General features: G+C 41.0%; 1 protein-coding gene across 1 annotated transcript in view; it reads left to right on the plus strand.

Moving 5' to 3' along the window:
• Nucleotides 1-23154, plus strand: part of EGF (epidermal growth factor) — a 98335-nt gene that overhangs the window by 36590 nt on the left and 38591 nt on the right. The window contains exons 7-14 of the mRNA XM_025206356.1: nt 4606-4731; nt 5166-5288; nt 10499-10621; nt 11847-11972; nt 13778-13914; nt 17883-18031; nt 19289-19393; nt 21659-21882. Of these exons, the coding sequence (XP_025062141.1) occupies nt 4606-4731; nt 5166-5288; nt 10499-10621; nt 11847-11972; nt 13778-13914; nt 17883-18031; nt 19289-19393; nt 21659-21882 (1113 nt within the window). The remainder of the gene's footprint in view (nt 1-4605; nt 4732-5165; nt 5289-10498; nt 10622-11846; nt 11973-13777; nt 13915-17882; nt 18032-19288; nt 19394-21658; nt 21883-23154) is intronic.

Genomic DNA, 23154 nt, shown 5'->3' on the forward strand with positions numbered 1-23154 from the left:
GGCTACGGGCCAATCCCATACAACTCTGGATACAATAACAATGAGAACCTGATTGTTTACTGTAAATATACTTTCAAAATAGCAGTCCTCGGTGTGGAAAATGGCAATCCCTACAATGAACAGAAACAAAAACTGACAGATTTTTCTAAAAAACTGTCTTGAAAGTTCTTTTCTATGTGTGCAGTACAAATACATTGAACGTGTATATATATATATATATATATATATATATATATATATACACACACACACACACACATGTGAAAACTACTTCAGGCTTTATATCAGTAATCAGTGGAATTTGCAAGGAACATGAAAGCAAATTCAATGTAGGAAATTAATCTTGCATGGTTAACATGAATGCTTGTGCTCCAGTTCTCCTACTGCAGGACACAGGGAACTTGCTATGGGAGCTGAGTTACTCATTTCTGAAAAGGGAGGTCAGGCCTCAAGATGCTCCCAGAAAAAATGCCAGATGTAATGGGATAAGAACTGTAGTGTAAGCTCTGGTGTCTCCCCCAAGACACTGGGAAACAATGGAATCTTCTTGGAGAGTCTGCTCTTATTTCTTAAAGGCATGAGTACCATGATTCAACCTAGATGAGAAGAGCAGTAAAATCAGTTCCAAATTTTTAATATAAAGGAGTTGATTTCTTTAATAGATATAGGACTCTCAATAGTGCTGAAAGAAAGGAGATTTTCCAGTGTTGCATATTTAACCTTTCTGAATCCCGGGCAACATTATATTCAGAGACTTTCAAGTGATACAAAAACAAACAAGTCGAGAATTAGTCTCTTGGCTCAATGAGAGAAACCTTTCCGAAGGAGAAAATCAGCAGGGGATATTTAATAATTGTTGTTATGGATAAACTGATTCCGAAAGGTCTTTTTTTCTTTTTCCCTTTCTTTCTTGGGAACTAAGATGCTACAGCAGTGATTCCCAAAGGGTGTGCCACAGCACACTACTGTGCCACAGGAGCAAGAGAAGTGTGCCACAAAATCCTCCTGTGTTAGGCAGTAAATGTTCTTCTCTCCTGTCTGGCACCCTGAGCCTGCCCCAGCTACTCCAACAGTACCTGCAGCTGCTCCTTGGAGAACTGTCACCCCCAGATAGCTCTTGTTGGCCCCCCACCACGCTCCCAGGAGCACGTTCTGCAGCAAGCAGGTAGGAAGGTGAACAACAGACAGAGCTGTACTTTGCAACCCTGCTCATACTTTCCACTCTTCCTATGCTCCCAGGGCCAGCGGGAAATGCCATGGTGGTGGTTGCTGGCATTTGGGACCCTGCAGGGCCTCAGCAGTGGGGTTTGCCCTTGCCCCCTGAGGGTATAGATAAGGGGTTGTGGGGGGGGGAAGGGGGAGGCATTGAAAAGTGCAGAGTGTCCCTCCTGCCGTTAAGTGGCACCAGCTAGATCAGTGAGTCTGAAGTTTTTTAGCCTCAAGGCCACCCTCCATAACTTTTCAGAATGTGGATCTGTCTCTGTGATTTTAACTGGGGTGCTGTGAAATTCAGAAAAGTTACAGAGGGGGGTCTTGAGGCTAAAAAAGTTTGAGAACCTCTGGTGCAGAGACTAATCCTTGCTTAAAGAAAGATGTATTTGGTGTCCTTTTTCTAACTGTAAATCTCAGCACTGGTATTATTTCCTCTGGCTGGAGAATGGGGAATATGTTATGTTTTGTAAAAAAAAACCAAACGGATATGTGTGTGTGTAATATATATCATATCATATCATATATCATATCTCTCTCTATATATGGATACATGCAGACATGTACAAACCTTTATTGGGTGTAAGAGTGATGTGTTCTGCAAATTTTAATCCAGAAAAAAGTGTTTTCTGGGTATCAGAAGTTTGGGAAACACAGTGCTAGAGGAAGATGCTCCTTATTGTTGATACTGTGTAATGTCCCTTAGGCAGCTTGCTTTGGCACTGGTACTATAGGTTGCCAAATAATGCTTTCTGGGGGAGCATAACCCCTCTTCAGGCTGCATCTCTATATATTGATTTGTTGGTTTTTACTGGAAACTGATTACCAAATTCCATTCCTTTTGATGTTGGGTGTTTTTCTCACTTGGCTCCCTGCCCTGGCCAAAGTGGATACAAAATTAGTTCTTGTAGAGATGTCTACAACCTCATCTGTGTAAATGGTAGCGTGCGGGCTGGGAGCAGTCCGAGGCTTTCGGGGGTGCGCGGCGGGCTGTGGCCGGGAGCCTGCAACAGTAGGGCGGGTACTTTTGCACGACGGACTAGAATTAGGCACGGACTCGTAGCGGTTAATTAAAGATTGTTTTACTTACACCGTAGGTGGTCGCAGTGCAGGCAGGAAATACTTTCTTGAGTTGCAGTTACAGACAAACACAAGTGGAGTTTGCTCGGCTCCACCGAAGACACACGCACGGAGTTTGCTAGGCTCCGCAAAACAAACACGACAGAGCTCTGGATACCCTTGACGAGCGCGCAAAAACCGTAGATGCGTCTTAAGAATTTAACAAACGAGACGGGAAGAGGTTGGTGGTTAATCAGGCCGCCGAACTCCTCTGAGACACACACAAAGTTTCTATTACTCTGCCGCGTGCTCATAGTCCCCACGAGATGGTTGTAGAGTCCTCTACAACTTGGGCAGAAACTGCTCAAACCTTTTGTACGGCTAGCGAGCCAATTGCTAGCCGCCACGTAGGAATAATTTAGAATCAGCCAATAATAGGGTACGAATTTGCATATGGGTGGCGGGAACTCCTTTGCACCGGGGTTTTCTCTCTGCAGCTGAGAATTGCACCGTGCAAAGAAAGCTCCATGTGCCGGGAAATAATTCTGCAGTGCCGAAGTGCACACACAATCATTGGGTCATGACAGGTAGAACTTTGTTTTACAGCAACTAATTTCTTTAAGCACACTCCCTCCCCTCCCCCCCCTTTCCCGAAGCATACACCCTTTGTAATGTAGATAGAGAACACCTCTACCTGTGGTTTTGTCAACTCTTAACTCCTATTTCCTGGCACATAAAGCCCTCTTGCACCTGTTAGTAAAAAGTTGCAAATGTGACAGTATAAATAGTGTATAGTAGATAAGGCAAACATGATCGCCACCATCCAAAACGACAGTTAACATGACAAGGAAGATAATCGTCATAAAATGTCCATAACGTCCATTCAGCAGAACAAAGTAGATGGTTAGTACCAGTCACGTGATTAACAGGAGCAAAGAAATGATGTTTAATATATAAAACAAGAGTATACCATGCACATTTTGTTGGCAAGGTGATAAGCCTGGTGTGAAGGGCCCACTCCCTTGTGCATGAACACATGGAGGGGAGAAGATGCAGTGGTGTGGGGTAGTCCTGTATTTGTCACATACAAGTGTCAGCATTTGGGCTTTGACAATCAGCAAAAATCACCTTGTGATCTTTTAATTGTTGCCCATGTGCCCCTAGTGAAACCAGTCCTGTCTCTGCTCCAGATGTTCCCAGGAAATACTTGAGCTGACAGGTGGCCAGAAAAGATCTTTTGCAGTCATGCCAACTAGACTATTAATACATTTCATTACTAAGTATTAGCTCTCTGATCTGTTGTTACCATCAGGAAAAGAGGGTTATCTTCCCCACTCAAAAAGACAACTGATGAGAAGAAACAGTTAGGGCCCAAGCATCTCTGCTCTTTGTTGACAGGATCAAAATCATACTCTACCACAAGAGGAGGGATTTCCTTGAAACTGGCAAATGAATGCAATATGGGTTGACAAACCTTTACATCTGTATACTGGAGATACCACTACACTTCCCAGGTCTTCCTGTGATTGATGGGGCCATTAAAGCTGCCTATCCCTGACTAAAAGCAAGGGAATATGCTGTGGGATGTAATCCAGAAGGGCTGGGGGGGGGACACCTTAGCTTTGGAACCAGTTCCCTCCTTTGGTTACAAATAGCATCCGTTTGTTAGCTGTCAATGGAGGCTGTCAAGCTTATCTAATAGCTGGAACTTTGGGGACTGTCTTGTGGCAGAGAAGTTTAACTGGAGATCAATTAAGTTCAGATTGGTGATCAGGGAGGGGCAAATTCTGATTAATCATATGTTTAACATGCCTTTGAATGGCTTTGTAATCCCTTCCCTGAAGGGCCTAAATTGGGCAAACCTAGAAGGTAAAGATAACAGACAAAGGAAGATTCCAGGAAAAGGGGGAGGGAGATAAAGGTAAAGCAAAATCCATATCAACTTTAACAGCAAGAAAATCAGGTAAATTCTGTTGTTTTCAAGAATAAATGAAGGCAGAGCAAGCATTGGGACTAGGACTATTTTTTTGTGTAGTGTCAGTTAAAATGGGGCTCTGATTCCTGACTGTGCTTAAAACAAAGCATAAACCACAGAAAACACAGGAGAGGAAATGATCATTGGGCAACAAAGTGACCAACATGAATTCTGAGGTGGACTTTAGATAAGGAGAGGAAGGGTACTAGTGTTCCTTTCCAGACTTAATAACCTGGGTCTGATTCTGTTGTAGCTCTCGGTGGTTCCACCCAAGAATCGACTCCAATGTTAGTTTCTGTCTAAAGATAAATCTTGTATGTTACGAAAAAGTCTCCATCTTAGAGAATATTTTCTTTTTCCAGAACAACGATCCTGCAATTTTAACAAAGAAAATTGTAAAAGAAGAATCTGCAGGCAGGACTCCAGGACCCAGTGGTGCAGATGTTCTAATGGATTTGCTTTGAGTAGAAATAAGCAATACTGTGAAGGTAATGTATAAATTCAAAAGATGGGATGGATGAACAAGGGGGCTAAGTTTTCTTCCTGCCTTTCCCCTGTCCTTGAATCCCATTGAAATCAATGAATAGGCACTTTTGAAAATCACACCGGGTGCCTATGCATGTCCAAAATACCTTTAAAAATCCGGCCATTTTGAATTTTAAAAAAACTCATACCCTTTATAGTGATAAACTACTACATTCACTAGAGAACTTTTAAAGTATGTTTGCATGGACTCTACTATCCTGCTTATTATAATGTCAGACCAGCATATTTTTCAAAATGATGCACTGTGTCTTTGAACAACTGAATATGAATTTCTTCTTGAATTTTGTGTTGGTTTAATTTCCATGAGAGAGCAGCACTTGTATGTATTGGATTTGGTGACCATATTCTGATACACAATTCTGTTTTCTTTTGTCAGATGTCAATGAATGTGCCTTTTGGAACCATGGTTGCACTCTGGGGTGTGTAAATCTCCCTGGTTCCTATTATTGCACATGCCCAGGAGGTTTTGTTCTGCTGCCTGACAGGAAAACGTGTCATGGTAAGTAGTAATAATAGATAAGCATTTGAGGCCTGGATTGTGAAAGTTCTCACTTGCACATCATGACCTGTGATTATGGTGCTGTTAGGTTTCTTTCTTCTTATGAAAGTTAAATTATTTCACTCTTGTTGACCCAAATGCATAGTTAAAGGGATATAAGTTGCATGTTGGCAAGCAAGTGTGAGAGTCACATGGCCAATAGGAGCCCAGACTTTGAGGTACAGTTTCTCCAAAGCCCCTGCACCTATCTCCTTGAAACCTGGCAGGCTTCACGCCCTCAGAAGGGGCTACCATTTCTGCAGCTTTTATCCAAATCAGGCCAGAAATGACAAGTAATAGGCTATTTTGAGCTTCCCCATTATAGTTTATGGGTGAAACGTCGAAACAGTGTCAAAACAACAAAACTGTTTCGATGAAACGAAATGGAACAGCATTTTCGAATCAAAATGAAATTCAAAATGAAACGCTGTTCTGTCAAAACATCAAAACACAAATCGAAACGGAACGGTGCGATTTCGCACAGATACCCTAGTGTCTAGCTCCCATGCTTAAGCAAGCGAGGACTCAGAGGGACATTTTCCTTTCTGGTTTCACAGAATTCTTACTCCCAAATGAAGCAGGGCTGCAGACCCTGATGCGTTTGGGAGCACAGCAGGCAGGTGTACAGTGTTTGCATATCTACCTTCTAAAGAAATTTTGTATACATTTGCTCAAAGTACAACCTAACACTTCCCTTTGTTTGGGGCTGCCCACAAGCCCACTGGTTAAAAAGATGAAAATCTTTTCATTATGGATTAAGTTCCTGGGAATATGGCAGCTTCAATAAGATTAAGACAATATAGCATTAATTCTTAGCAATGAATCTTGCCAGAAGCTTTCTGAACAGGTGACAGGCAAACTGAAAAGTATGTACTAAATCATTGCAGGGAGACACATCCTGCTTTAGGACCATTATAATTAATGTTCCCTCCTATATCTACACTACAAAAATAACCATGTTTTGAACACAAGTGTAAAATTATATTCTCTTTTTTTTTGTCTGGGTAGTCACTCATAGCTGGTAAGTAAGTACTAGATTTAGAGAATAGCCATCTATACAGTTGCAGATGAGTTTTGGAGATACCAGGAAGGAATCCATTTAAGCCTGGTTTAATGTGATTGAGCTGAGTGAATAGACCATAGACTGACCAATAGATCAGTCGTCCTGTGATGTTTGGGGGCCTTGTGTTAGCTCTGGTAAGAATTAGGCCTGAAAGTTACATCTTCACTTCTTCTGCTGGCTGTAGCTTTATGTATATATACAATTTATAGCAGAATCAGGCCTTATAGTTCAGATTTTCATAGATATTTAGGTATCATAAGATGCAGGTCAGCTGGTGTTTTCAAGAGTCCCTTGGTACTTAACTCATATTGATTTCCTACTGAAAGCATTTGGAAGTATGGGCCTAAAATGTAGTTATTAGTGAGCTCTTTCAATAAGTTTCATTATTGGCTTGATTAGGATAGGGATTTCTATGCTCTGTGAATCCTCACCGCTACCTATGATATGTTCATTTTTAGACAGTAGTAGGAAAGTACTTTGCCTTCACATGCTACAGGTATTTTACTAGGAAAGAATAATGTGTGTGCGTGTAGTTTCTTTTGGGATGTAGTTGTGTGGTGAAACTTTAGTACCATATCTATTGCTTGGGCAGATTGTAAAGGGGTTTTATTTAACTGACAGCCCCTACTACATATTACATATATTACAACATTAACTGGTTAATTGTGCAATAAATTTAGACTGGCTACACATGCAAAGTAAGACTGGCCACAGAGGCAAAGTAATTGTCACAAAATTATCTGGTTAATCACTCAATACATTTAGACCAACCACACAGTAAAGTAATTGTCACATGATAAAAATGATTATCTGGCTATAAAAGGAGCCAACCAGCTATGAAGTTAGTGCTTGAAAATGTGTAATGATTCTATAGTTGGTTTCTAGACAGCTTTCATTTGAATGTGTAGCAGGAGTCTCAGCTCAAAGAGTCATGGGCTGAATTGTGTCATTTAGGCTCAGGCCTGCATTGGTGTGATAAGAACCCCCACTGCCCTAGGATTAGCATGCCACAAAAAGGCAAAGTCCCATTTTAATGTATAATGAGGTGGGGAAGGCTATACCATGATGTTCTAGGGTGGCACAGTATGTTTCTGCTGGTGTGCTTGTCTTTCTCCATGTTATAGAGGAGATGCAGTAAAATGCTAGCAGTACACAGATGGAGCTTTTCCAATGGGTGAGAACTGCAGTTGTGCACTGAGGTAGGAAGATTATTTCTGCATCTTCCCTAGCACAATATATCCCTCTTTTGGGGTAATCTGCTGAATTTTCTGACACCACAACTAGTTGGGATAGAGAACACTTCCAATGCTGCTCATCACTCCCTAGGTCAGTTGTCTGTCAATAATCTTAGCTTTCCAGGCACCTACCCCTTATTGTCCAAGTCCTGAGCAGTAAGGTAAGGATGACAAGAAAGTAACCTGCTTTTGGCCCAGGTTTAGGGTCAAATATTGATAATGTAATTCTTCATTTACTTCCATAACTTCTGTAATAATGTCTCCCACACCAGAAAGTATTCACATAACCACAGCAGCAGCTTATTGTCTCAATCCAGAACAGAAATGTAGGCCACAAAACAGCTTGAAGCTTTGATGACCCCTTATTTATGACATGAATCTTTTAATTCTAAAGCCAAGAGGCTTTACTGGAGTATAAAGGGTATAAATATGAGATCAGTTTCTAGATCTCTTTCTTGATACTTAAGAGGTCGGAACAACACAGTTCACACTGCAGTTGCCTTGGAGAAGGAATATTTATGGCAGCTTTGTACCATTCAAGCCAGTACATACTGTTGATTCAAGGAAACAGCTGTGGGAAACCTGTATTTGATCCAGTCTCAGTCCCTTCTAGCAGGTGTTGCCATATGGCACTTTGAGTTGTACAAGGAAAAACAGTGTTATAGCAACATGTTGGCTGAAAGGAGGAGACCTAGGGTTTGTTTTCCTGGCTAGTTGTTTGAAATGAGGAAGAAAATTAAATTTAAAGACACCTAAAAAGTAGCTGGTACTATCAACAGTTGTAAGGGGAAGTAAACACTGAGCCTCCATGGATGTTAACTGCCACACAAGAATTATCCACTGATGAGTTAAATCTCGTCTCATCAGAATTCACCTCTTACTTCCATTGTCTGCAGCAGAGTTGCCTTACATTAGGTGATGTTCTGGACCCACTGAAGCTGAAAGCTGTAAAAGTAGTTCTGTGTTAGACTATGTAGTTGTGGGAAACCTATTTTATTGCCCTAGCTATATATAATGGACTGTTTTTATAAATGTTATGTATTAATAAATACGTGCCTATGTTGTAGCCTCTGATGAGGCTATAACTGAACACAATAAAAGGGTTATAATAACAAACAATTTGCGTACAGTGAGCAGTGTAACAATTTTTGAGACAGGCAGAAGGCAGGGCAAGGCAGCACCTTAGGGCTCCTATACAGTGGAGCTTGGGAGTGCAGACCAGCCGGACCCAACACCCACCAGTAGTGGGGGCGGTGGCGCGGAGTTGTGCCCCCTCCCCAGTGTCGGCACTTATATGTCATCTGATGTAGTTATTACTATAGTAGCACTTAGTGCTTCACTGGGTGAGGCTCTGTATTTACACACAGTTAGAGATTGTTCCTGTCCTGAAGAGCTGATGGTCTATTTTAAGGTTCAGATTCGGGATTCCTCACCCTAAACACATGAGTAGTTCAGTGCTTACATGGCTGTCAGAATTTTGACAAAGCAAAGTGTGCAGAAAACAAAGTGAGTGCTATTATCCCTATTAGACAGATAGTGAGCTGAGGCACTGGGCAGGTTAAATGACTTCTTCACGATGTACGTGGCAGAGCTGGAAACTGCATCCATATCTCTTCATTTAAAGTTACACTATTCTCAGTGGTGACATATAACAGAAGAAGGAGCAATGGTTTAAAGTTGCAGCAAGGGAAGTTTAGGTTAGATATCAGGAAAAACTTTCTCAGTAGGAGGGTAGTAAAGGTTACCCAGAGAGGTGGTAGAATCTCCATCCTTGGAGGTTTTCAAGATCTGGCAAGACAAAGTCTTGGCTGGGATATTATAGTTGAGGATGGTCCTGGTTTGAGCATGGGGGTGGACTAGATGACCTCCTGAGGTCCATTCCAACCCTTATTTTCTATGTTTCTGTGATTTATTTGCCATTTAATGCCTTACCCATAAGACCATCTCCACTTATATACAGGCAGTCCTTGGACTTACAACACAATTGGTTCCTGAAAACCATGTCTTAAGTCAAAACATTGTAACTCAGAACCAATTTTCTCATAAGAAACAATGTTATAAATGGGGGATTGGTCCCTGAACCAAGGCCCGATACCCTATTTTCACCAAAAATACCCCAGAATTTTGTACTCGATCAATTATAGATGAGTAATGTAGCTGCATTAATGTATTTATATTGTAAATAGCAATCATTTTGATTTGGAAGGACTTCTTTGAGATGACTTTACTGGACTTTTTGAAAGGCTCTCAGTTGGACTTTTGGAAGGGCTCTTGGCTGGAGTCTTCTCAGGAGTCCTGGCTGCAGGGTTTTCTGGAATCTTGTCTGCTTTTTTAAAGAAAGTGTCCAAGGAAGTTTGGACAGATGTTCTCCAGAGAGATGGGTGACACAGTGGACTTGTTTGCTGGTGGGGCGTCACATCGGACCAAGCATTGTAAAGTTGAAACTGATGTCATAAAATTGAAACACAGTGTTAATTTATAAATGTTGTAAGTGCGAAATGTTGTAACTCGAAATGTTGTAAGTTGAGGACTGCCTGTATTAACTTTTCTTAAAGTATCAGAGCTCCTGTCTGTTCAGTTATTTGGTAAGTTTCTCATGCAATAGGTGAGTGTGTCTCGATTAGTTTATAAAGGTGTTGCTACTTGGCTCACACCTTTTAGTAAAGTGTCATAAAGTTTCAGATTGCAAGTTTAACAGCATCAGAGCACAACGACTTTCATCTTTTTCCTTTACCATACATAGCATGGAGTGATTTTGAAAAGCAAACTAGAACTGTTATACTGTCTGTCACTTAATTAACAAACCTTTTTTGAGCTGCTAAACTATGAGTTTTTCTAAATCATCTTTTTTTTTCTCTTCCAAATTGCTATAGAACTCATTTCTTGTACAAATAATTACACTGAATGCAGCCACGGTTGTCTTCAGACTTCTGAAGGGCCACTTTGTTTTTGTCCTGAGGGATCAGTGCTTAAAGCAGATGGCAAGACATGCATGGGTAGGTATATTATCATATTTCTTGCTCTAGTAGCCGCCAAGGTCTCCATTTGTTGTCGGTGCTAAAAGCCAAAACTGAATAATAATATTTCACACTCATTTTGCACAGCTGTAAATGACTGTATGTCAGGCAATGCAATGGAGAATCTTTGACTTGATCAGCAGAACTCATCTTTGTCACTTAACTGGTATTTCTTGCTTGTTACAAGTGAAGAAGTCTCTTAGGCTGTCTAGCTTTGCAAGTGCTAGTCTAGGCATTTCTTCTAGAGAACACACTTAAGATTCGGAGGGCTGAAGGTGACCTAACACTGTCTTTACATGCTCTGGATTCTGGGCTGTTTTATCATGCAGAGGTCTTACCTGGGCTTCCTGTGTGCTGCTTTACGCTATTTCTGCATGCTCACCAGCACTTATCCCACTCCCAGCATGTCCTCCATGCCAGGTACAATAATTAAGAGACAGTCTAGGCCTGTTTATTCTAGCTCCCTACAGCTCTTGTGCCATGGGAATACCAGAGCCATTGTGACCCTTTCACAGGTTCTCTCTGCATTAGACCATAGTTTACATGGGATAGATTAGTCAGGCACAGTGCTAGGTACACAAGGTTCAGTAAGTTAATGTAGTTAATATCCTTACATGTCCATGTGGGGAAGGAATAGTCTCTTTGCTATGAGTACAACTGTGTAATAATTTTAAAACGATGTAATAAAGCCCTCACACTTTTCAACTCTGGATATTGCATGAACCATTATCCTAAAAAAGCAGTGTGGGTTAAATTAAACATGAAGATCTCGTCTGTCAATTGAGAAGACTCCTAGATTCCTTTGTGTCATCATTCTAATCCATTTTACCTTCTGGAGGGAGAATGGCTTTCATTGGCCCTACTATTGCACCCAGTATGGGTGTTCAGCATCAGATAGAAATCATTAGTTCCCTGTAGGTTGGACTGGATTTTTGCTGACTAAAGTGAGCTGCCGTAATAATCATCAAATGTAAGCTCAGTTCATATGTCTTACTCCCCTCTGGTGTACATTGCCAAGAAGGGCTGTAACAGTTCATCTTCACTCATGTGACTAAACTCCAGTAATTAATGCCAATTTCCTGAAATTAGTATCAGCTCTAGTTCGCAGCTGTGTGATAGATTGCTCTGTGGCTTATCCTTATGCTTTTTATGACATTTTACCTTAGAACTACAGGATAATTTGAAACAAAATGCTCTGTTTAAGGTTGTACGTCTCCAGATAATGGTGGATGCAGCCAGATTTGTGCCCCTTTAAGCCCATACTCCTGGGAGTGTGCTTGTTTTCCCGGATATAAGCTGCAGGAAGATAAGAAACACTGTACAGCTATAGGTCAGTATTGTAATATTCTTGGATACCCTTAGCAACAAAAGTCAAAAGTTCTATTGTTGTTTAAAGTAGATTGTATGTTCTAGATCAGTCTTTCAATTTTTTTTTAATTGCTTGGGATGAATTTGGGCAATATTGGTGGAATGAGTACGTAAAAGCTAATGGAAATATTATTGTGACATACACAATGTTATAGTTCAGTCTCCCCTACATAAGATTCTTTCCTTTAGCCCATGTCCATATTTATCTGAGCTCTTGATTCTGCACTGGGGAGTGTAGGTTCACACAAATAAATGGTGACCCATATATGTCCAGCAGTCTGTCCACATGCTATGTGATTTAATATGGGGATTTAGGCTTTTATATTTGAAGATTGGGTACAGCAAAGTCCTTTGAGAGCCCTTTTACCATAATTTGTTTCCCTCACCCCCCAAAAATCAGAATTGTTGCCTGCATATCACTATGACATGCACATGGGTTTCCTCTGTCACATTTGATTTGTTGGATGCACCTTTACTTTTAGATTTTTAGTCCAAATGACATGGTATGATGAACATCATACAGAAATACTTTGTTTATTTTCTTTTTGGTATATTAAACATGTGTATACTGTATGGGCAAGCACCTGGCACCCACCAGTACACACCAGGCACACAGCAATTCGACAGTACAGAACTGTGCTGTGTAGGTTTTTCACAGTGTGTCTCTATGGATCTGTGGTTTCTTTGCTATGTTCAAGGCTCCTGATCAACACACACTCTCACATAAACTGGATTGTGTGGTAATGCTGTGATGAGCTTAGAGTTAGACACACCCTATGTAAGAAGAAGTTTTGCTGGTGGCCACGTCACTTGGATTGGGATTCAAAATCTGAGAGCAATTCCTGACTTTACCACAGGTTCTCTGGGTGATACGGGGTAAATCCTAAACTTCTGATCCTACAAATTGCTTACGCATGTGCCTACCTTTACTCTTATCTGCACACTTGCAATTTGTACTTTAATCTCTCTGTGCTTCTGTTCCCCATCCTGTCTTTCATCCTTGTCCATTTAGATTGTAACTCTGTGGGTCAGGTACTGCCCCCTACAGCGTGTTTGTACGTTGCCCAGCACAATGAGACCTTAACCTCATTTTTAGCCTAATAATAGAAACAGCAACTGTAATTAGTTTGGTGGAGGCAGCCAGAATAACTTCATTGGTAATCTACATGGCATTAAAATGCAGGACCCGTGGCTGAAAAGCAAGTGCAGTAAAATAAAGCATTGACTCTTTTTCATTTTAATTTGTTCATTTCCTGGTTCTAGAAGTGCAGGGATTGGACCATGGATTTCAGTTGATGTTTATTGTCTCTTTTATTTTATAATTCCCTTTATAATTTTTTATCAACTGAAATCCCTCTGGCTTAGTTTTTTAATACTGGGCTTCAAACTCTCTGTCCTTCCTGAGACAAGCCCTGCACTAATTGTGAAGTGCGTTTGAGTAAAATACTGAGTAATCACTAAGTAAGGACATCATGATTTGGTCAGCCTAAGCCTAGTATCAGTCTTCATTCCATGATGTAGAAGAGATAAATAAATGCCAGTTAAAACATAGCAAAAGAAGTAAAAGAGGCTACTGCTTCCAGTAAAAACCATTAGCTTTTTTCTGTCTTCACTGAAAAATCTTGCTGGTTAAGGAGGAAAAAAGAAGAGCAGAGAGGAGAAACAAAGAGGAGACATGTATACTAGTTGTTTTTCACACTTAAAGCATCCTAACTACAGATTATGTTGGACCTAAAAGAATCCACATGTATAAAACTTCATTAACAGGTCCCAGGCCATTTTTGTTATTTGCAAATGGTCAAGACATCCGACGCATCAGTTTTGATGGAACAGATTATTCAAGTTTACTCGATTGGCAGATGGGAGCAGTCTTAGCACTGGACTATGACCCAGTTGAAAATAAGGTAAGGCATTAAAAATGAGAGGATTTTGAGGTGTCACAAGGACAAATGGATTTTGTTACCTTATGCCTTAGAGTTTTTGGTTGTCAGTGATCCAGATCACATGTTGACTTGCCATCATTCTGATGAATATCCAGCAGCACGAGTGACTTATTCTTCTGCCATGTGTAGTGTGATAAAGACAAGCTGAAGGGTTAATCTTCATTTTACCTTTCTGCATTTCATTTAATGTGGTTTGTAAGCAAACATGCCCCAGCCATCATGAGCGTGGAATTTGCATTATTTTAATGACTCCATTTTTACAACCAAAACATGCATGTCTAATCAACTCATTTTTTATTTTAGATTTCAGAATAATTTTCTGGAATATATGATATGCTTTTATTGGGCAGTCATAAAAAACAAAGGCATCTCTACCATTGATATGTACCACAAGCCATATTATGTGTAAAAGCTATTTTAACAAGATTTACATTCACATTCTCCAGTGTTATCAAACAGACCTGCTGAAAACTTGGTGGACTTCTTATCCTTATAAAATATAATCTTCACCCAACCCCTTTTAGAAACTGTTGTTTGGTCTGTTTAGAGAATTTGGACGAGGAGTGGTTAAATGCTGCAAAATCTACTCTATCCTCTACCTATTAGGCTGTGAGTTAATAATTACACTGTAAGATTTTAAAGTACTTTTGTTTCCGAAGGATTCCAAGTTGCTTTATAAAATTAATAAAGTCAATGTCAAAACTACACTGAATACACCTGGAAATTCCAGTTATAAAAGTATTTTATATAAATTTAGTTTTACATATTTTTTCCAATAGGGAAAAATAAGAGTAGAGAAAAAACATTTTAGAATTTGAATGTAAAGATTTCTGAATTTATCTAAAGCATTAAAAAAATGAGGATTTTTATAAAAACAATAACCGACAGGAGAAAGCAGCCTAGATATGTACCAGAGTGCTCATGGTGGACCACATCTACAGCTCACTGAATTCAATGTAAAAACCTTCACTGAATTCAGTAGGCTTGAGAACAGACTCCGGATGCCCAAAACTAAGTGAACACAAGTGTAATGGTCCTGTAGCAGAGAAGAAAAGTGTAATTCACTCTGGAATGTAGCCACCTTCATCATAAAATAGAGCTCTTTATTAGACCTGTGTAATTGGAAGTTATTCTATTCAGTAGGACAGGTAACTCTATTCTTCTGCTGAGACATACCTGTGCTTTTATCACCATAAATGTGTCTACACTGCATGCTATGGTGTTGTACGATGGTACCTAAGCTAGTATCTAAGGTACCATAAGCAGTCTAGTTGCAGTAAAATGGAGAGGAAATTGTCTTACATGGAAATTTTCTTGCTCCAAGCTATCACAGCTATTTTGCGCAAGCTAGCTTGTTTGGAGCTGGCTAGGTGGGGTTGCCAACTGCCAACATTTACAAAGTCCATAAAAAAAACAACCCAGAAACTTGTCCATAAGGTTCCAAAACAATGAGCTGTTTATTTAAAGAGAGAGAGAGAGAGAGAGAGAGAGAAAAAAAAGAAACCATGAGTTTGTCTGAAGATCTGTCACCTGAATGAGGCTGGATGCAAATGTTGATGGACAGCAGTGCCAACTTGTGACTGAATGAGAGTGCAGAGCTTGGTGCCCTGCAGGGAGTTCTCTGTCAGAGCTTTGTGACCCATGGGTGCCTCCATAGCACCTTCTTCCTCCCAGCCGTGTGCTACTGCTATGTCCTGTGGGTCATCCGCTGCCTTTAATGGCTGCTTGTCTCCAAGGTAGGCAGGGCTGTGTGGCTCCAGGCAGTTTGAGGCATGGGGTGAGACAGATATGGGGGTAGTCTGGTTGTGATGGAGCTGGGAGGATAGAGAGGCTGCAGGTGGGGGGTCTGTGCTGGGATAGTGGGAAATGAGGCTGGCCAGAGTAAAATTGAGGGGTTGGTTGGTCGGGTAGCACAGTATAGGGTTTGATCAAGAGTATTGTGGTATAGGGTGAATAGGGGAAGTTTATTCACTTTATGACGTCCAGTTAAAATTTGTTTTCCCAGGTATCTGGGGCTTGAACCAAATTTAGAAAGTTGGTGTTAAACCACTAAATTTGAACCCAGCCTTTGTTGCTGCTGTCCAGGGCCTAATGGAAGGATTACATTTACATTTTATAAAACATATGTCAGTAAGAAAGTTTGGTTGTCAGTAACAGTTTGCAGATTGTCAGTAAAAATATTTCTTGGGTTGGCAACCCTGTAGCTAGGGATTATCTGCACTGCACCACTATGCATTGTAGACATACCCAGCACTTCTTTGTGGGTTCATCCTGGAAGGTCCTGAAGACTTTGGCCCTGATCCAGTGCAAGAAGGCCCATAAAAGTGGGCTTGCTCCAGGGTTGAATACTCAGTATTTTTCAGGATGGAGATCTAATTGGATACTTGTAGTAGATACTTGGTGTTATGGAAATGACAAGATGGCAACTGGAATGGGTTACGTAGAGAGGTGGTGGAATCTCAGTCCTTGGAGGTTTTTAAGGCCTGGCTCAACAAAGCCCTGGCTGGAATGATCTAGTTGGGGATGGTCCTGCTCTGAGCAAGGGGTTGGACTCAATAGGTGACCTCCTGAGGTTCCTTCCAACCCTGATTTTCTATGATTCTCTGATTCTAACTGAGATTTTCCCCAAATACTGAGTAGTAATAGAAAAGGTCTGAAATCCTGATCTTAAAAATATCAGCCTTACATACCTTTGCATATAGCAATTTACACATGCACACACAACTGTAAGCATTGAGCTCAAAAGGGCAACTCACGCTTAAAACTAAACCCTTATATAAATCTTTTAAGTTTTGCATTATGTGTCATTGTGTACCTGCCTTGGGCCTGGCCCTCACTCCTACCAGAACACCCATGAAATTAATGGGATTTTTACTTAAATTGAGTTACAGACCAGTAAAGAAAAAAATTATTCTTGATGCAAAGGTATTTGTTTTGTTGGTTTTAGTATTTGCAGTGAAACCCTCATTTTATTTTGTATCGTGATTCCCACTGACACCAAGTATAAGATGGCATTTTCCTCTCCCATGAAAGGAGAAACTATATGTATGTTTATACCATGTCCCCACTGCTGTTGGGGAGATACACTGTCAAGCTTACATACCTACTGATCTCCTCTCAGTTGCATTCACCAGACCTGGTGTCACTGGTGATATGGTAAAGCTACTCTAGCAATGTTCTTGGGGGCCACTTTCAAGCACAGGGGAGACAGAAGTCTCAAGAGCAGGGATGCCCTTGAAGGGGATTCAACTCTGCATTTCTGAGTGTGGGATTTGTGAGTGGGAGAAGATGAGATGGAGCTGAGAGCTCTGGAAATGTAGTGTAGACTTACCCTATCACTCCAGGCAATTATGAACTTCAGATTGAGGTCCCAGTTTTACATGATTTTCTACGGGGTAAAGTTGGGATGCTTGCCCAAACTGATTACTTTGTAAGATCGGGACATGCTATTTAAATATTTAAAAACAAGTACTGCTGAAAGATATGGAACAGGAGCAAATTATGAACATGCCACACCAATGCTTTGTTTTTTAAAAATAAACTGGTAGCTAAATGTTAATACATTTCCTTTTTCCTGCTCCTGCTCATTTTGTTTTACAGTTTGTTTCACATTAGGAGATTGATGGCTGAAAGAAAATCCTAGGACATTGAGGAGATGGTATATAGGGCAACTAGGATTTACTGCTAAGCATGTTCAGCCTGGAGAAGTCAGTCTGGTTGAAGGATAAGTATCTGTGAACAGTAATCACTGGTCACTATTTTATAAAGAAGTGAACAGAGACATAGCCAAAGAGAAAATTCTTAGTTGGAGAGAACATGATAAGGTCAGGGAAACCTGCTGGAATTTATATATACAATAATCAGAAAACCCCTCATTTTTACAGATTTATTTTGTAATCAGAAAAAACACTCATGTCTTCTATTTACAGATTTATTTTGCCCACACAGCCTTGAAGTGGATAGAACGGGCTAATCTGGATGGCTCATATCGTGAAAAAGTTATGCGTGAAGCGATAGATATACCTGAAGGGCTTGCAGTGGACTGGATTAACCGTAAATTGTATTGGACTGATAGAGGGTATGATCTTTTTGCTGCACTGTTGGATTTCATATAAAATGTCATAATATATATGGAATAAATGAACTGTGAATAACAACAGTGATTGTTTAATTTTTTTTTTTTTAATATAGAAACTGAAAGTCTGTGCCCTCTGAAAAATCAATGCCTAGGTGCTGGGAGCATATAAAAAAAAAGTACTTTGTGGCTGCGTCTACACATGCGGTAGACTGTGCAGTTGTTACTGTGCAGTCATTTAGTACTTGTTTAGGCTATTCAGCATAATGGGGAAAATCCTTGATCTTGCTTATGCAAGTACTAAATGCAATGAGCTACTACTGAGCAGTAATGTTACGTCATGGTTAGTGCCTGGCAATGCTACTGTGCAGTAGCAATGAGCTACAACGCAGTAGCAGTAGTCGTAGTCCTGTGAGTCTGATATTGTATGGCTTATACAGGCAAAATCCACACTGACTTCAGTGGGTGTTTTGTCTTTGTGAGGAGGGCCCAGTTGTAGTGAATGTGTGTTGTGTGTAAGCATCCTGGGTTACAGCTATGATACATGTAGGGCACATCTGAATACAGCTTAGGATCTTTGGTGTGAACAGACAACCGATTTTACTGCTGTAAAAAATGTATGTTGGGGGGATGTTCTGACCAGGAGCAGGTGTCAGCAGCATGCTGCATGCTATGTAACTGTTTTTCTGTCTGCTCCTATCCTGTAGTAAATGAAGCCAAACTGCAATGATTTAACCTGAATGAAACAGGTAGTAAAGTATTGTTGTTTAGGTACTACTTATTGTGAAATAGGTGAAATGTTTACAGTGGATTAATTTAGGTATCAGTGAGTCTTCCCTCTTGTTGTTAATCAGTATAACTGTTTTGTCTATCCAGATCTTTTCATTCCCAACACAGTCGTTCTCAAGCTAAATCTTCCTTACTGTGCTTTCACAGGAAGGATTTTACTGCATTTTCTCACATACACCTGAAAAATCAGTCCCCCAAAATTGGGGGTGGAGGGGTTTTAAGCAGGGAAAAGTGAATTTACCTCGCATATAACAAATTTTTGGTATAAAAATGGTCATTGCATAAGAGCGAATTTGCACATACAGAACCTGGATAAAGCAAGGGAAACCCGTATTTTCATCTATATTTGAAATATGATCCACTACATTTATTAAAGCAAGCAACAGGGTAAAAAATGAGTGAATATATTTTGCTAGAGAAGGCCATGGAGCTATTTGCCTAATAGATTGAGCTGTATCATGTACATTGCAGGAAGTCACACATTGAGAGGAGTGATTTGAATGGACTGTACAGAGAAGTGATGGTCAAGGAGAACGTCTTCCAGCCACGAGGCATTGCTGTTCATCCACTTGCTAAGTAAGATGTAATAAGTGCTGTAAATCAAAGAGTAGGTGATGCTGAAGCGTTATTTAATCAGGATATCAATGTTCCTTCAGTCACACAAACTGAGTTTGTTGATCTCTTCCAAGGATATTTGTCTACTGCCCATTGTGGGCAGCCTCTGCACAGGACTCCAACAATGGGATGTCATAGATGAAAACTGATTGAGTTGGGTGGTTTAAGCTTGCAGACCACCTGCATCCTTGTCTGTCCTATCAGTCCTCCAATAGCTTGAGGATCCCTTTAGAAGACTGTTCTTTAACTCGGCTTCCATTTACCTAGTGTGTGTGGGAGAAGGGTGGGGGGCAGGGGGAGGTGTATATGTATATGTATGTAAGTCTACATCAGTCTTTATATTTGTCAGATTTGCACAGTCTATGTCTTCTCCCTGTTTTTGTCCGGAAGGAAAACTTCTGCACTGGTGGGAAGCTGTAACAGTAGGAATCTAGAAGTGTAGAACTATTTATATATTCCTTTTGGCTGCCTATTGTTACTTGAGGGGGTGGTCAGAGGACTAATTTTATAATAACATACCGTATTTACTCAAATATAAGATGAAGTGTTTTTCCCCCAATCAGCACAGGGGAAAAAGGCTCCTCATCTTACATTTGCATACAAGGAAACCTCATTAAATACATTGGCTATAAGTAAACTGCTGCCAAAAGCTGTCAAAAGCTCAGTAATGGAAACCAACTATGAAGATGATTAAATGCAGCCAGCAGTGAGCATGACTATAAAACACATGTTCGATATTGGGCAAAGATGGTGATGGGAACCTTTTATTTGTGTGTGTGTGTGTGTAGCCCTCTAAAAAAAACATTAAAAAAAACAGGCAGGAGGAAAGGAGCATAGGGCCTGGAAGTCCTGCAATACCAAGGTACTGTACTAGCAGGCCAGCACTTGTAGAGGTCAGTGCTCCGACACCCTCCCCTGGTGCCAAAAATGCTTACGGGAACCTTTTTATTTTTGGCCCTGAAAAAAATGGGCAGGTGTTCCCTCCACAGGGAACTGGCACTGGGCCTAGAGGTACTGCAATACCAGCACCAGCACCAGGAGGGTCAGAGTCAGCCCTGACACCCTCCCATTGGTGCCAAAAATGTTACATTTGATTGGCCAAAAGGCTGAGATGCTGATGACTGGCACTGGGCCTGGAGGTACTACAATACCTGACCAAGAACACTCAATTCTAGTGTGTGTGTGTGGGGGGACATTTAGTACATGGGTCCCCTTTGGTGTGTGTGTGGGGTGGTGTTTCTGGAGCACATGCACATCCTGAGCAGTGCTGAGCTGTGGGGTCATGAATCCTTGGAACATCGGTGATTCTGTTAGGGCCCAGCACAATGAACTACATGGTAAATAATTAGCCATTTGGCTTTGAACTAATATTATGCATAGTTTGTACTATATATAAGTATAAAAGTGCTTCTTTAAAGTATGTTTATGGAATACCAGTGTTAAAACTTGCACCAGTTTAAAAAAAAAAGTAAAATACATCAATTCTGGATGAACAAAGTCTATGGCTTGCTATAGTAATGTGCATATAGGCAAATTACTCCAGGCATGTTTATTTCAAAGTCAGTGTCTTCAAATTTGCTCCTCTCTTCCATGTGCTCAGGGAGAACAGGGGCTGATAGTAAGGAGGGGAGATGGAGGATGAAGATGGGTAGAAGTCTTGGGGGGCAGGGGGCAAAGGAGCCACCTGACTGCCCCCAATTTATTTCCCCTGCTGTAGTAGTGGGAGGGGGACAAATTCAAGGCAAACCTGCAATAATTAGTTTTTATACCTGGAAAATTATAACAAAGTTGTACATTTTCCATATACAGAATCTAATTATGGGGGGTAATAATATATTTATATATTTACTAACAAAATGGAAGAAAATAATTTCCTTTCTGGTTTGCTTACAAAAATGTGCATTTAGGGTTCTCTGTGAGAGCAGTTATCACAATGCTTATTGAAGGAATCCCTCCATTTGTTATAGCATCATTATCTCTTGCAGGGGAAACAGAGGCTTGGAGTCACATGGGTAACAAAATTGGGAGCTATTTTTTTCAAAGGTTTTGCTTTAAAAGGCAAAAGATAGGACTATATTAAAATCTTAATGTCAGTATCAAAAAGAACATTTTATTATCTGCTGTGTGCCTAGATTGCAGTCTCCTTTGCTAGAACTCCAGAAAACTAGACAACAGTGAAGGAAATACATTTGCTTACCAATTTCTCGTGTGTTTTGCTTCCTAAAGGAGATTCTTCTGGACCGATTTGGGGGCCAGGCCACGGATTGAGAGCTCTTCTCTAGAGGGCAATGATCGTCTGGTTATTGCTAGCACGGACCTGGTTTGGCCTAGTGGAATAACTATTGACTACTTAGCAGACAAGTTGTACTGGTGTGATGCTAAACAGTCTGTTATTGAAAGTGCAAATTTGGATGGTTCTAAACGCCAAATACTTGCACAGAATGATGTAGGTGAGGTTTTGGGGTTGGTGAATTCCTGTTTTGCATCCATATACGTGTGTATGCATGCTTGTAGATGTGAATGATGAGCTAGATTCTGCACTAATTTATATCTCATGTGACTGCATTGCTATCAATGGGGTTGCAGTCAGGATAAGTCAATGTGGAATTCTGCTGATTCAGCAAAACCTGCCTGTTTTAGGCACCCTCCACTTTTAAAAGACTATTGTAAACTGAATACTGCACTGAATACTGCTCTCCCTCTACTAAAAAGATCCATCTCCACTTAGAAGGCTGTTTTTAATTCCTTTTTTGTAGTTGGTTAAGTTTAATTCAGGTTTTGCTGCAGACACATGTCAACGGAGCAATAACAGTACAAGTGAGAAAAGAAGGTTGTCTGTATTACCAACTTGTTGTGCCAGGTAGTACTATGATGTCACGTGCCCTGCGGCTTCCAACATGCTAGCTCCCAAACTGAAAGCAGAGTAGCTGCATGTCACGCACTTATTCTGCTTTGCAGCTAATTAGTAATTGGCTGAAGGATCGTACTCAGAGGGTGGTGGTGGACAGGTCATATTTGACCTGGGGGGAAGTGTGCAGCGGAGTCCCCCAGGGCTCGGTCCTTGGGCCTGCGCTGTTCAATTTCTTTATCAGCGATTTGGACGACGGGATGAAAAGTAACCTGTTCAAATTTGCTGATGATACCAAAATTTGGGGAGAGGTAGGCACATTAGCAGGGAGCGAGAGACTGCAGAAAGACCTGGATAGGTTGCAGGGGTGGGCTAACAAAAACAGGATGCGTTTCAATACTGACAAGTGCAGGGTGTTGCACTTGGGCAGTAGTAACCAGCAGCACACTTATAAGATGGGAAACTCCTTTCTTGAGAGCACGGAGGCAGAAAGGGATCTTGGAGTCATTATTGACTCCAAGATGAACATGGACTGACAATGCGAGGTCACGGTCGGCAGGGCAGGGCAGGGCTAACTGGACCTTATCGTGCATCCACAGGTGCATCTCAAGGAGGGCCAAGGAGGTGATCCTCCCCCTCTATGTGACACTGGTCAGGCCACAGCTGGAGTACTGCGTCCAGTTCTGGGCACCCAACTTCAAGAGGGATATGGACAACATTGAGAGGGTCCAGAGGAGGGCCACCCGCATGATCCGGGGACAGCAGGGCAGACCCTACAATGAGAGGCTATGGGACCTGAACCTGTTCAGCCTTCACAAGAGAAGGCTGAGGGGGAACCTGGTGACCATCTATAAACTCAGTAGGGGGGACCAGA

This window comes from Alligator sinensis, unplaced genomic scaffold (genome assembly GCF_000455745.1).
Source record: "Alligator sinensis unplaced genomic scaffold, ASM45574v1 scaffold861_1, whole genome shotgun sequence".
Taxonomy (NCBI): Eukaryota; Metazoa; Chordata; order Crocodylia; family Alligatoridae; genus Alligator; species Alligator sinensis.